Source organism: Bombus bifarius, unplaced genomic scaffold (genome assembly GCF_011952205.1).
Source record: "Bombus bifarius isolate JDL3187 unplaced genomic scaffold, Bbif_JDL3187 scf7180000008194, whole genome shotgun sequence".
NCBI lineage: Eukaryota > Metazoa > Arthropoda > Insecta > Hymenoptera > Apidae > Bombus > Bombus bifarius.
In genome coordinates this window covers 655,604-669,552 of record NW_022884502.1, presented here as the reverse complement: position 1 = coordinate 669,552, position 13,949 = coordinate 655,604, and the positions used below count along the sequence as shown (strand labels likewise).

General features: G+C 35.0%; 1 protein-coding gene across 8 annotated transcripts in view; it reads right to left on the bottom strand.

The window, feature by feature from the left end:
• Positions 1-682: 682 nt before the first annotated feature.
• Positions 683-13,949, bottom strand: part of LOC117209847 (protein phosphatase PP2A 55 kDa regulatory subunit) — a 44,969-nt gene continuing 31,702 nt past the window's right edge. For 4 of the 8 annotated variants that reach the window (XM_033452285.1, XM_033452283.1, XM_033452287.1 and 1 more), the window contains exons 2-10: positions 11,903-12,215; positions 7,044-7,109; positions 6,720-6,817; positions 6,058-6,336; positions 5,644-5,821; positions 5,182-5,516; positions 4,898-5,113; positions 4,624-4,791; positions 683-4,529 (exon numbers count right to left, since the gene is read on the bottom strand). In XM_033452285.1, the coding sequence (XP_033308176.1) occupies positions 4,639-4,791; positions 4,898-5,113; positions 5,182-5,516; positions 5,644-5,821; positions 6,058-6,336; positions 6,720-6,817; positions 7,044-7,109; positions 11,903-11,987 (1,410 nt within the window). In that variant the 5' untranslated portion in view covers positions 11,988-12,215 and the 3' untranslated portion in view covers positions 683-4,529; positions 4,624-4,638. The other 4 variants (XM_033452286.1, XM_033452282.1, XM_033452289.1 and 1 more) reach the window with 4 other exon arrangements.

The following is a 13,949-nucleotide window of genomic DNA, read 5'->3' as shown; positions in this document are numbered from 1 at the left end:
CATGTACACACCTGATATATTCGATGTTTAAATGCATATATCATTTCTTCCCGAAATAAGATAAATAAATGATTATATCTTTGATCTCCCTCTGTCTCTATACAGGCATGCAACGACACATACGTGCAGAGTACAGAATATTCATACTGTCATCCGTTCAAAACTAGCTACCATGTAACTTATCTATATCTCGGCGCAATGTTCATTCATTTCTTTGAATTAGTCGAATCTTAATGCGCTTGCATATACTACCGTAATGCTACATTCTAAAACAAAATGTCTTTTTTCATTTGTGATCTCTTCTTATAAATCCGCGTCTTCTTCGTCTCTTCTTTACTACGACACCGTTCTAATCACTTACGATAAATCTCATTGACAATGTTTGCGCTCGCAGCATTTAATTCAATTCTACTTCCTTTTATTGTTCCTTTCTCTTTTTTTTCTGCAAACAAATCAATCGCTATCTTGAATTTGAACTGCCACTCGCTTTTAGTAACGCTGGGCATTTTTTGAGGCACATTATACAGTACAAAATAAACTCGACGATCTCAAAGATATTTGAATATTGGTGATGGGTAATCGAACATTTTTGAGATCCGTCCGAGCATTTTTTTCAGAAGCAATTACGATCAGGTTGAATGGTATAGAGTCAAAATCAGGAGTGAAAATTATTGTTACTCGATTTCGACGTAGTTTTGCTCATTATTCTCATTTATGCTTTACATCATTCTTCTCAAGACTACCTAATATATATGCCTTACGCTTTCTTTCAATTACATCTTCATTCCATGATCTTTTACATTTTTTTCATAGCGTAAATTTCTCGTAAAAATCTGTACCGTGCAAACAGACGTTAAGTAATTTTGAATCCCGAAAAGAATTCGACCGTATTATCCGCAATTTCGCCCGCTGAAAGGATGATGAAGTGTACAATGTAAGATAAACAGTAAAAATGACAGTATTCTTTACGCATAACATTCTATGGCACGATTCTTCTTAACTCGACAATGGATACCATAATCGTTCTTTTTACCTAATTGCGTGCATTAGCGAGAAGAAATAAATTATGGAATTAATAACCGGAGAAAGTATATTTCACGCGACAAGTTACATATAGTTGATCGACGTTACGAAAAACTTTATAGAAACCAACATTGAAACATTGCGAGTCCCGCTATTGTAGTTTCGCTTCATCGTACCTCACGCAAGACAGGTAAAAAGACTTTTACGTATTCGCTATAAAAACGCTAAGTATGGACTAATAATACATGGTTACTTTAATAAAAATAGAGCTTCAACATTCGGCTAGTAATACAATGACGTTTATTATATCACAACGAGACAGGTCCTGCGTGCCAAAATTCTACTCTGCTCAGTGTACTTCTTTTTAACTTCCTTTACGTCAATTCAGATTGTCCGATGCACGGATGCAGCGATGATACGACCAGTTGTAAGGCATGTTTTTAAATATTTAAAATGTCTTTCTCGAAGGGATCCATACATACGAGACCTAAATCTCATCTCCTCGCATCAAGCAAGCGGATACAAATTGCATTTCCTTTTAAATTAATTTTATACCTAAGTTAGTTTCAATCAATGGGATCCATTGTTGTTTTTTCATAGTTTATTGTATTTCATTAGTCTCATATTCATTGATCCCGTTAGCAATTGGATTTTACGAAGATTAAAAGATCTAACGGGAGCCCCGGGCTCTTCGTTGCATACTTCCAGTGTTTCGGAATATAACGGTTTTTCCGTAAAATTGTTTACTGCGCGAACAAGTATGGTTCTATTCCGGTATCTCAATACGATCGTTTAATTCGCAATCAATTTTACATCATCATGCTATCTAGCTAACCGAACAGATCAAGTCGTCATCACCGTGACTAAACCTGCATAACAGTTAACAAAACAAACAAGTTACGCAGAGTCCCTATAATAATATCAATAATAATAATAATAATAATAATAATAATAATAATAATAATAATAATAATAATAACTATAATTATAATAATAATAGCAGTAATAATATTAATATTACTTAATTGTAAAAATACGTCTACGTTTTGTTCGAGTATAGAACGAATTTCACGGTTCCATCGCGTATTACTTTTGAAAACAAATTATGATTACAACTTATCGATTATAATTTTGCATTTTTTTATTCGTGCGTCTTTTCACCTCCTATCTCTGTGAGTACACAATTGCCTAAATATCGCGTTACAAAGATACTGAGTAATAATCCTTGATTGGTACACAGTTATTACGTTTCATGCATTGTGTCTGCACGTGATTATTTGAAGATGGTTTTTCTTTTTTTTCTCTCTCGTTAACATGGGAGTAACACAACTAAATTTCTTAAGCTATACCATATCAAATGCATTTTTTGCCATCTCTTTTTTAATAAGATAAGTTGTATGAAAGTTATGTTGCAAGAAACGTAATAATATGCAATATTTCTTTTTTTAATTAAGTTGAACTTTGAAGTCTAACTCAGAAAATAGCTAATCAAGAATTTCCAGTACCTAAAACTTAATGCTTAAATATTACATCATTTGAATAAGAATGTGATTAGTTTAAACCATTCAAAGCGCTTAATTTAAAATAGTTTTTTTTATATCACGCGTGTCTATTTTTGGCCATATAGCAGATCTTTCGGAGAATTAAATAAAAATTAAGGACGACTCACGTGTTAAAGCGAATCTCCTGTAATCATTTCCGCACAGCGATCATATATTTGTTTTTTTTTTTTTTTTTTATAAAACTATATGATTGCTTATATGGTTAGGAAACCTCGAAAGTCGTTTATTTGCCTATGACTCAAGAATTGTTATTTATACACGTGAAAATTACTAGTTCTAATTCTCAATCATGTACAATTTAAGTCACCAATATAAGGTATGTCTCGTTAAAGACAATTTTCGCTATCGAATTTTTTCCATTGATAAAAAAGTTTCAATTTTATTCACCTTGATCGCAATCGATAATCCGCGCGTATGTTTCAATCACGCGTGGTTTCATTCAAATTTCGTCTCTATAAATTCCACAATGTTGACGTTATATTCCGCTAATATATTTTACTCAGCACATATTTAATTTATACATATAAACTCTGCAAGCGCAGCTTACCATCGTCAAATGCACTTTTTAGTTTTATTTTAATTCGTGTAGGAAATCGCTGCTTATATGTGTAAGAGTATAAGTGTTAATAAGTTGTCAATAAGAAATATTAGAAAACCTGTATTCCACTTACAGTTATCGTAAGTTCCTTATACTTCTTGACTGAGTCCTTTCTTTTTCTTATTATTAGAAAGCGGCAACTGACGAATGGTGCTTTACACTCATACTCTTTACTGTCTAAAGTATGCAATGCATTGATGTTCATTTTTCTTCAAAGTTTCACTGAAAGGTGAATTTGTCTTGTCTTCTCATATTTTGACTCGTATCGGCGAATATTTGTTTTTTAACATGCCATGATAAGGGTATTTGATAATATATTTTATTTAGGAAATAAAGACACGGGGATATAGGCCTATTATTTAATATTATCTTTTACTAAGTTATGTATGACAACAAACGACTAATTGAAATAATTGAAAGCTCGGCTTTCTTCTTAATGGTAACTGCTGGTATATTTTAAATGCAATTGTTAATAGTTATCAAAATATTTTTACTCTAAAATCAGCAACGAATTTGATATATAAAGGATATAGTTTTCGACACAGAAAAATTTAATTTTGAAAATGAGCTATCTACCGAAAACACAAAATTGTACTACGCGAGAAGTTATGAAAAAGAATACTGGATTGAGAATAAAATAGTAACGAGCTACACATTAATCTCACATCTCTTGGCACATATAATCATCTCTACTTTTAATTTTGCATGTCTAGGCATTTTGGTTGGCAAATAATTTATTAAGCAAAGGTATTATATGCTACACACATGTACCGAGAACACAATTATCGCATCTAGCGACTTTTAATTCTATGCAGTTGATCCTACTAATGCAGTTTCTTTTACAGATACCATTCCATACGTAGAAAAATCACCTATATTAAAAAGCACTTTAAATTGTACGGTATCAAAATTTCTATTATACAAGCGAACTGAATATATTAATCTTCTATTAAAATATTTAAATAATAACCGCCAACACGAGTCTCTTGATTGATTGAACTGTACATTTTTCTTTGTCAATGGGCAATGATTCCACGTGCATTTTATTTGAACTAGCGGAATTCAATAAATTGGAGAGCTATGCATATGTCTTTGCTTGCATGCATTTATATACATATATACGCGCGACAAGGTGTTACGTGCAATTCTGTATGTCTTTGTGTGTATACATAGTGTGTATGAATATGTGAGCTGTGTGGACGGCGCTACGTACACCACTTTTCGGTCAGTCAACCATTGACATATTAATAGTTGACTTTCGTCAGTATAATTCAGGCATCCCTTGTTCCATTGGGATTTTTCAGTTGAACGTGCCTTGCTCACGTCAATATGTACCGCTGAATGATCTGAAAAAATGGAAAGCAATTTTTCTTATTATTGTGAATAAAATTTATATTCCTGTTTGTATTTATAATTTGATACAACGTTGAATAGACATACCTGCATACAGATGTGCTAGAGTTTGTCTTGAAATAGGAAGAGATTATTCGTAGCAGCAACAGCTACTACATTTTCAGATGGATGCCAAGCAGTATGTAGTATCTTTTTATTGAAATCAAGGCAGTCCACGCTAATTTCATCCTTTTTACGTTTACCACCAGTACAAACCTTTAAGCAAATAATATATATTATGGACAATACAATAGTATACAATGCAATACAATAGTAATAGTTTATTAAATATTTTATATAGTTTTTGAAAATTTATACTTACTTTACGTGGTTTTAGAAGTGTTTTTGGTTTGGCAATGTCACGTGCTGCTTCCAATGTGAGATCACGTTTAGTTGTACGATCGAATACTCTGAAGAAATTATTGTATGAACCCGTCATAATAGCAGAATCATTACCACTCCAACAACACTCGAATTTGTCAAAGATACAATCATTCTCATATAATGAACATAACTTTGATCTTAGGTATTCATGTACCTATAATAATATAATCAATTAATATTTTGTAGATGTATGAAAATTGTATTATGACTTTTGTTACATACAGGGTAACATTCAATGGGTTTTGTTTCCATTTGCAAATCCCACACTTTCACACTGAGGTAGTCTCTACTGATCATATATCTTCCTGAATTACTAAGTTTCACATCACTTATACTCGAAATTATTTCGGAGAAGAAACTTCTGTTTGTTGGATCTTCTGGTTCTTCAAAGAGCTTACTATGTTGGTCACAAAGCGCAGCAGATCTCATGTCACAGAGTCTAATTGTTCCTTTACTACTACTATAAACCAAGACGTTACATTCTGCTGGGTGAAATTCCGCGGCAGTTATTACTTCTGTTAGTTCCTCCATATTAGTTGGCTTAATGTCTACTATATCTGTGTATCATTGTTAAGAAAACGATATACTTCATTATAATAAATTTATATCCGAGATGTATAAATATAATTCAGAATTTGTAACCAAAAATAAAATAAATATTAAATGACATAGAAAAAAGGATACTAAAACTCTGGTCTGTGATTTCAAGGTGCCAAAGGTTAATTCTAAGATCATCAGCACTGAGGTATGTTTCCTGATCACTGTTAACACTTATACTGTTTATATGATAGGTGTGCGCATTGGCAAATATTCTCCTTGGGGATGCTTCTACCATCAACTCCATTGGTTTTATAGTTGGTACCTAGGTCAAAATACATAAGTATTCAATATATGATAAATGCACAAGCCTCATAATGTTATGTGCATATTTGAACTCCTTGACCTTCACTTGAAAATATTTTTGTTAGAAACACAATAGTATAGGGAAAATTATATTTATATAGTTAGAAGTTAGAAAGAAAAACTGTAGAGTTTTAGAATTTACCACATTATATGAATAATATCACAATAATCTCAATAAAACTCATCAATACTCACCCTCAAGGAAGTGATACAAGCGGGGTCACGAATTGTACCATTTTCTTCTTTTGTATTATAGCCCTCTACTCTTTTATCTCGTTCACTGACTTTCCACAATTTAATTGTTTTATCATTTGTGGAAAGTAGAAAATGTGCTGGATTTTTTCTTTTTAACCACCTAATTTTGTTAATTTTTTCCTCTATCTCTAATGATTTCAGGTAATCGAATTCAGGTTCATGACTTTGAAAGGTGCTGTATACATTGTATTCACCTCTTCGGGGTATACTGTTTTTACTCTAAATAAAGATACAATGTTCTAATTATCTTATGGCCTTAAAAAATATCCTAAATATTTTTTATTTTTTTCTATCAATTTTCTAAATCGTTCTTCTTTCTACAGACAATGAAACTATTTAAAAAATTTCATAAAACATAAATAAAGTATTCGAGATATTTATTCCTCTCAGTATGTTCAATGATTATCTTTAGAAATTTTCTAAAGATAGAAAAATGTAACATATTGTACAGAACAATCTGGCAATAATCCAATACTAACACATAAATATAATTTTTATTTAAAGGACAAATCTCTCTTTATTGAAATGTTAAAAATTTTATAGCACATAAGAATTCTATAAATATAAAAAATTCATATTATTACAAATATACTTCAACTTACGACAGGATCCCTCTGAAAAATAACCACCCGACCACCTTTATCTCCTGTTGCAAGAAGATCGCCATCATGGTTAAATTCAACACATGAGATTATATCAGCTAGAACAGAACACAATACAAATAACTACAATAAAGTGTTCTGGAACATTGAGAAAATATTTATTTAGAAGTAATTTTAAAAAGAAAAGAAGAGATGGATGAAAGAAGAAAAAGAATACATCACAATACTTTATTACTAAATTAACATACTTGTGCAATCACTGAATGAAAATTGATGAGATAATATACACACATAATATATGTGCAACTTCTATTTAGAACTTACCTTCAGTAACATCGTCTTCTAATGTTCCTTTCACCTGTGAAAAACACCACTGTATGTCACCATTACCTAAAACAACATTAAAGAAGTTAAGTCGTTACACAAAAATTTACTTGAAAACAGAAGTGTAACAATAAAATTATCAAGTATACAATGCAAAATTCCGATTTTCAATACACCATAATGTATTCATTGTTGAACACGTAATACATATATAAAAAAATGTATTACAAAATAGATAAAAATCCCATAATGCTTATCGTTTGAATTACATCATGCGTTTCGAGCGTAGAACAGGTAGATGCACAGTGGTAAAAAGACGCGTAGAGATATATATTCTACAAACGTCCGCGGCTTTTTCTTTCACTTACGATACGCACGAGATTTGATCGAATTATCGGGTAAAAGCAAGAAAAGTGGAGCAAATCGATAAGGATATCGGGGATAAGGAAAGAGAAAGGAATCTAAGAAAAAATAACACCGAGAAGGTTGTGACTGTGAAACGTGATAAAATAAACGTGGAGGGACATGACTGAAGCGATAGCGTGTGTAGGTAAGGTGAAAAAGATAAGTCATAATGAAAAGAGACGACAAACGAGAAAATATGCGCAAGTAAAGTGAATAAAGGAGAAGCAAGAAAAAAATGAAAGAAAAGTCGAGGGGAAAAAGGTAAAAGTAATCCTACTTGAAGTTTCGGCGCAATCCATCGTGCTTCTAGGCAGTCGCCACCGCCGCCGCCGCTGCCGTCGCCGGCGACGGGCGCATTTGGCCCCGCGCACAGCAAGTATCCAGAGAGTGGGTACGGGTGATTATATTTGAGGATGCGGAATTGACGAAGAAGAACGTTGCGTGCACTGCGAGCGCTGCGGATATACCCGTGAACCCGTGATAGTATCTGGGTCAAGGTTCAGGTTGCCGCGGCGCGGCGAGGCGGCCAGCAGGAGCGACGCACTGTTCGGTTCACGACGTGTCGTAGAAATACAGAGCGACCACGCATAGTAAACCGGTGCTCACGACGCCTTACTTACCGGCCATCTCGCAATTAGAGACACTACGCGACCAGAGAGAGGTTCGCACGCGAGCTCACTCCCGGTGCGAGGTCCAATACCGCCTACTCGACCAGAGATACGCGCGCGCGGCGCGCCACGCCGGCGATCAGGAAACAGGAAACCTTCACGATTGTTTACCACACTCTGCCCAACCCTTTTACCCTGTCACATATTCGTCCTTACTAATCCGTCACTAATATGAATCCGATCACTAGCTTTCAATGGCGGAATTCACGAACGCATAACCGCACAACACTACTATGGCGTGACGTCACACCACAGTCAGGTTTCGCTATTCCGACAGTAATCGCCATCTTGATTGCGAAAACCGACAGCACGCGAACCACTACGAAAACCACCGAACGCCGCCGATCTAACAGCGCCATCTGTGTCGCGCAAAATTTAAATTAAGTTTTGTAAATTCCCTTAAAGATTCACTTTTCCAATAATAATCAAAGTTCACTCGGGAATTACATGATAAGTTACAGTTTGTTGATCTTGATACCAATTTGTAGCTGAAATACTAAATAATACTTTAATATTACATATTTGAAAAGGGAACAAATCGTAAATTTCTTAAAAATAGAAGATGAAACCAGGAAGCTTAACTAATTTTATGATAATCGATATTCTTTAAATAATCCGGAGGATGATAAAAATTTATGTTTAATCCCAAGATTAAAATGGGATTAATTGACAATGTATTTTAAATTTGAAAATTGCTGTCCTACAAAAGACAAAAGATATAACTTATCATGTTTTTCCCCTATGTTCTTTAATTTTAAGGGGCTCATAACAAAAATGATCCTCGTCCATGTTTGTCTTCCTCTAGAAAATGAAATAATGTTCTAATATCTTTGGATCAATACATTCAATTTTTGTTAACAAAATATTCATCGTATTATATAATTACCGTAGGTTTATCTGTAATTGTATCGTAAAACTGGATTTAATTGAGGCATAAAATTGTGAAATTTTGATAAAGATTGTTTTTATAAAATAAAGAGGAACTACTAATCGATATCGATGGTGACGTTGAGAAAAAATTACCTAGAAGTTTTGATAGTTTCTCATGCACTTCTTCCACAGAGAAAAACATAGGTACAGCCCTGGATAAATGTGCAAAATTCCTGGCTGAGCGAATATCTGACATCGACCAGTCCATTTTTAGCAAAGGCAGAATAAGCTTCTATATAGAAAGATTTCCTTGCTACTTTTCGATTTCACTAATAAAAACTCGGAGAACTTGAAACACTCGGGTCATACGCTTTCAAAGTCGAGGCGCGTCATACATTTTCAATGCGTTCCAAAGCACAGAATCGATTACAATTTACTTTAGTAGATCTCTTCGATACATTCTCGATATGGGTCTAACATCCGTCCTGGTTTGAATATTAATACTCTTCTTTCCAGCAGTAGATCGTTCGTCAACCATTTCAAATTTAATATTTTACATTGGAAGCACGATAAGTGTTCTCTTTCCTCTTGCTCGTTAATTTAAAATTGATCATTTCACTAAAAAAATATAAATAGTGTTTGGCAAATATTAATCGCAGGGCCAATGACGTTAGTTTTCCCGCCACATTCTAAATTTACAAACTAAATTCGTATAAAGTAGTATGTTTTTCACTTTGCTCACAGAAATTTGTAATTCAAAGTGAAGATTGTGGCAGCGCAGACGAGCAAGAGGAAACTTTGGGCGTAGTTTCGAACCGGTACTTCAAAGTAAAGAATTGAAATTCAAATCACAACGTATTTGCCACAAGAGGAGCTGTACGATGAATTTTTATTTAAAAAATTCAACTATACGATCAATGATCGAACGTGTAAAAACTAAGAGCACACGAATTATTTTCTCATTCACTGTGTCAATAAACGAACGATTTTTATATTATCCGTTGGTTCGAACAATTAACCGAGGCTCGAATAGATTAAACAAATAAGCGTTTCGTACGGCGCAAACGTTTGCAAGTGAAACGACTGTCTCGAACTGGTACGAAAGTGTATAAGCTCGTACGACACACGAAACTCTCGTTGTCGAACGTGTTAGGGGGAGGATGTTAATGAATCTGTAATGAACTCTAACAAGCGTGTAGAGCCGGTGCAACGTTTACCTGGACGAGATATTTGCTATGAATCAAGCGTAAGTGTGTTTTCGAAAAAGTAGACATCACGTGTTCTCGTGAAACGAAACTTTTTTAATATCCTATAAAAGTATCGCTTTAATTAACGACTGAAACCGATTTGTAATAATAACAGTTGTATAATAATTCGACTCAAAATTATTCCATTTAAAAAAAGTAACTGAAATTATCAAAAAATGATTAAATTTTAACACAAAATAACATTTTTCCCCTGTATTATTGCTAAAGTTAAAACAATATAGCGGTCGAAGTGATTCGTTATTTCTAATCGTTATTTTTTATCCTTGTTTGAAATAAAATTTGTTCAAGCCTGGCAGACACTCATTGTTCTTACGAAATTTATAAGCTTCGATTGTGCGATAAGTTCACGCTCGAATGCGTTGAAGATCCGCTCGAATTCAGTATAGATCGTTCGACCTTTTAGAGGACGTATTATATATACGAATTTTTTCCACATCTATGGAAAATCGATCGAATCGCGTGTGTGACCAACAATATTCAAAATTCATTCACTCTTTTGATTTTCCCCAAAACAGAGTGTTGCACCAACGACCAGTTCAACGTGCTGTTTTCAAAAACCGTAACTGTAGATATTAGTTACAAATATTCGTTCTACTCACCATTATAAAAGGATTCGTCACACCTCAAGATGTTCTCGATGCTTCGCATCGCTTCTTCGACCAAGATTCTTTTGAAATCGATACTGTACTGTCCGACAATGATATGATTTCGCAAATTCATTCTCGTTGATGATCCTTGCAAACCGTTTTCTCGAACGATATTCATCATACTGTTATTGTCAGGTGACATCGAGTTTACTAACTGACCGCTAAATGTAAACTGTGCTCGAAACGGTTCACATCGATACACTTGTATACGGAAAACAATTATCGACGATTGAACACCCATAACAATCGTATTACCAAAGGCATTCGACGAGTTTTCTTGAAAAAGAGTCCGCAAGACAAACTTGCTGAATTGAATAAACTGCGTGTTAGAAAAGCTTCTTAGTTCTAATTTTTTCGATGTTAATCACCTGCTTGAATTTATAATTGAAACATTGAGAGTAAATATGGACTCAGCGAAGTAACTGATTTAACCGAGTAACTGATTATCAAAAATAGGCACGAGCACAAGATATTCAGTGCAACAACTGATTTCCCCATGATATCTGAATTTGATCTGGAAAAAATGAATTTCACCATTTTCGTTTGATTAATAGAGCTTGTTGGAATACATTAGTCCAATAAACTCACGCGTAGAAAAAATCTGGCTTACTCCACTTTTACTCTCAATGTTTCGATTATAACGAACCGTATAGAATCTTGTTCTTATCCATTCTACTTATCTCTATGAAAATTAACGAGCTCTAAATACCAAGAAATTCAATTACGATCGCGACTTATATGCACGCGTCTAGGAAACGCATCTATTTATTTCGAAATATTTCAATAAATTTCAAAATCCTAATTAAACGTCGTGACGGGAAAATTTGTTTCCCCACTCTGCTCTACCCCTATCTCTGCTCGAACAGAAATTACTATTCCCAGCCATCACACAAACATTTTAAGGCTCGGAGAGTTAATAATGCGCGGTATTGAAGAGAAGAAAGGGAAGAAGGGCGGATGATGCAGGAGGAAAATAAAGAACGAAAAAAGATAGAACTCACCGACTCTCTTGTTCACAGCGGTATTGATCATGGAGCCAAGCTTGGTGAGGCTAGACTGCCTCATGATGTTGGAGGGGCTCTTCATCCGTTTTGACGGTGGTACCGGAAGCGGAGCGGTCTTGGACCTTGCCAGGATAGCACCGTTCCGGCAGTTTCCGTTTGGACTGGAGCCGGGGGGCCGCTGGGGCGGTGCCCCCCATAGACCCACCACCCCTGCGTGACGCGTGGTGGTATTTCGCGAACGTCAACTCTTTTCCACCTGTTAACCACGCTATTATTTCGAATCTCAACCTCCACTTTGCCTCAGACGTCACTGGAACAATACAACGATCACGCGAACGATTACTTTTTCATGTAAATTTATATTATTAACGTTATTTATTAGATTAATCAGATTGGCGAATTTCAATCGCCAAGTTTCTATTCGCGCTATTGGAGATTGTCGGATTTATTTTTATTGAATCTTCGTTGTTTGTAAATTAGCAATACAGTAGGAAACGAATGAACGCTGCTGGATGAGAAATAATGTGACGTATAATCCTAAAAAAATTACTTCGTTCGCTTTGCTTAGGGCAGATTGTTTCGCTTCATCCTTAACATTACAAATCCCAGTTTGTTATTACGAATCAGAAAAAATATAGAAAATGTATTCAAATAGCAGATACAATACAGAAGCTCATTGCACAAATAGAAGGTACAAAAACGATCTCTATGATCCGAGAATAGTAACGTAATATAGTTGACTTTCTTCGAATTTCATAAAATTGTACCACTTGGATGGAAGAAGAAATAACAAAGAAAAGGTATATCGATCCAATTCTCGACATTCGTTTACGCAAGTGCAACGTAGATCCGATAAATTTCAATAACGTAAATCCATAAAAAAAAAGAAAAAGTTACGAGTGAAATGTAGCGTTAACTTTGTTCTCTAATAGGATTAATGAACCAACGAGCTGCACTTCGACTCTCTCGATGTATCTATCAGCGTGTTTCAACAATGTTTACTATCACTGATGGAAATTTTCTTTACGGCGTCGTGTAATACCAAGCAGCCGTAATATCTGTAGAACCCGGAAGAAGTTTATGTGAGCGTTCACATGGAGGCCGGTCTTTGTACGCGTCGGCTTTTAATCTCGATTTAAGTGGGATATCACGTTAGCGCGAGGGGCGCAAAACGAGAATGGCAGCGGGGCCAATTGAAAGACGCGTGCGTGAATGCGTCCTTCTTCCGTGTAGGTACACCCTTGAGAGAGTGCCGTCTGACGCGCAAATGCGTAAATATTATCAGAGGACCGGTGAAAAGAAAGAAAAGAAGGCAACAGGTAGCCGAACGTGGGTAAACTCATTTGAGCAGTGGCACGAGGGAGGCGCGAGCACGACTGCGCAAGGGTTGAAACGGTTCTTTGGCATAGCTCGTGGTTCGTGTCTCCGATTAGATTGAATTCTTCTTCTTCTTCTTACAGATCACGCTTGAGCACTTGCAATTTCATTTAATAATGATGTCATTTGCGACATTGACATCGACGCCAGATGTAGGCGCCAATAGAAGATGCAAAGAATGCGAATAAACAGGCACGTAATTTATGCAAAGATCTGAAACGCAAATGTGACCTTAACCGAAAGAACACGAGCGTAGGTACATCCTTGCTCGTAAGTATTGTGACACATATAGAAACTTGTGTAAATTTAAATTATTAAGAAATTTCTGACACGTGTAAAAATTATCTCGTTCGAAATGTTGGACTATGAAGAATCTATGGTTTGAAATAACAGAATGAAAAATAATTTTAAACAGTTGAACATCCAAACACGTATTAGCACGTTTATGAAAACTTACTTAGACAGATTTGCCAAATCATTAAGAAGTAAGTTACGATCATCGGACTATGAAGCGCTGATATTTTGAGACGGTAGAATCAGAAATAGTTTCAAATATAAAATATCAAATGATTTCATTCGGAGACGAATAATTTGCTTATATAAATAAACCAATGCATAGATATTTCGTAGTAACATCCTCTAACCTTCGTGTTGCGCCGGTTGGATT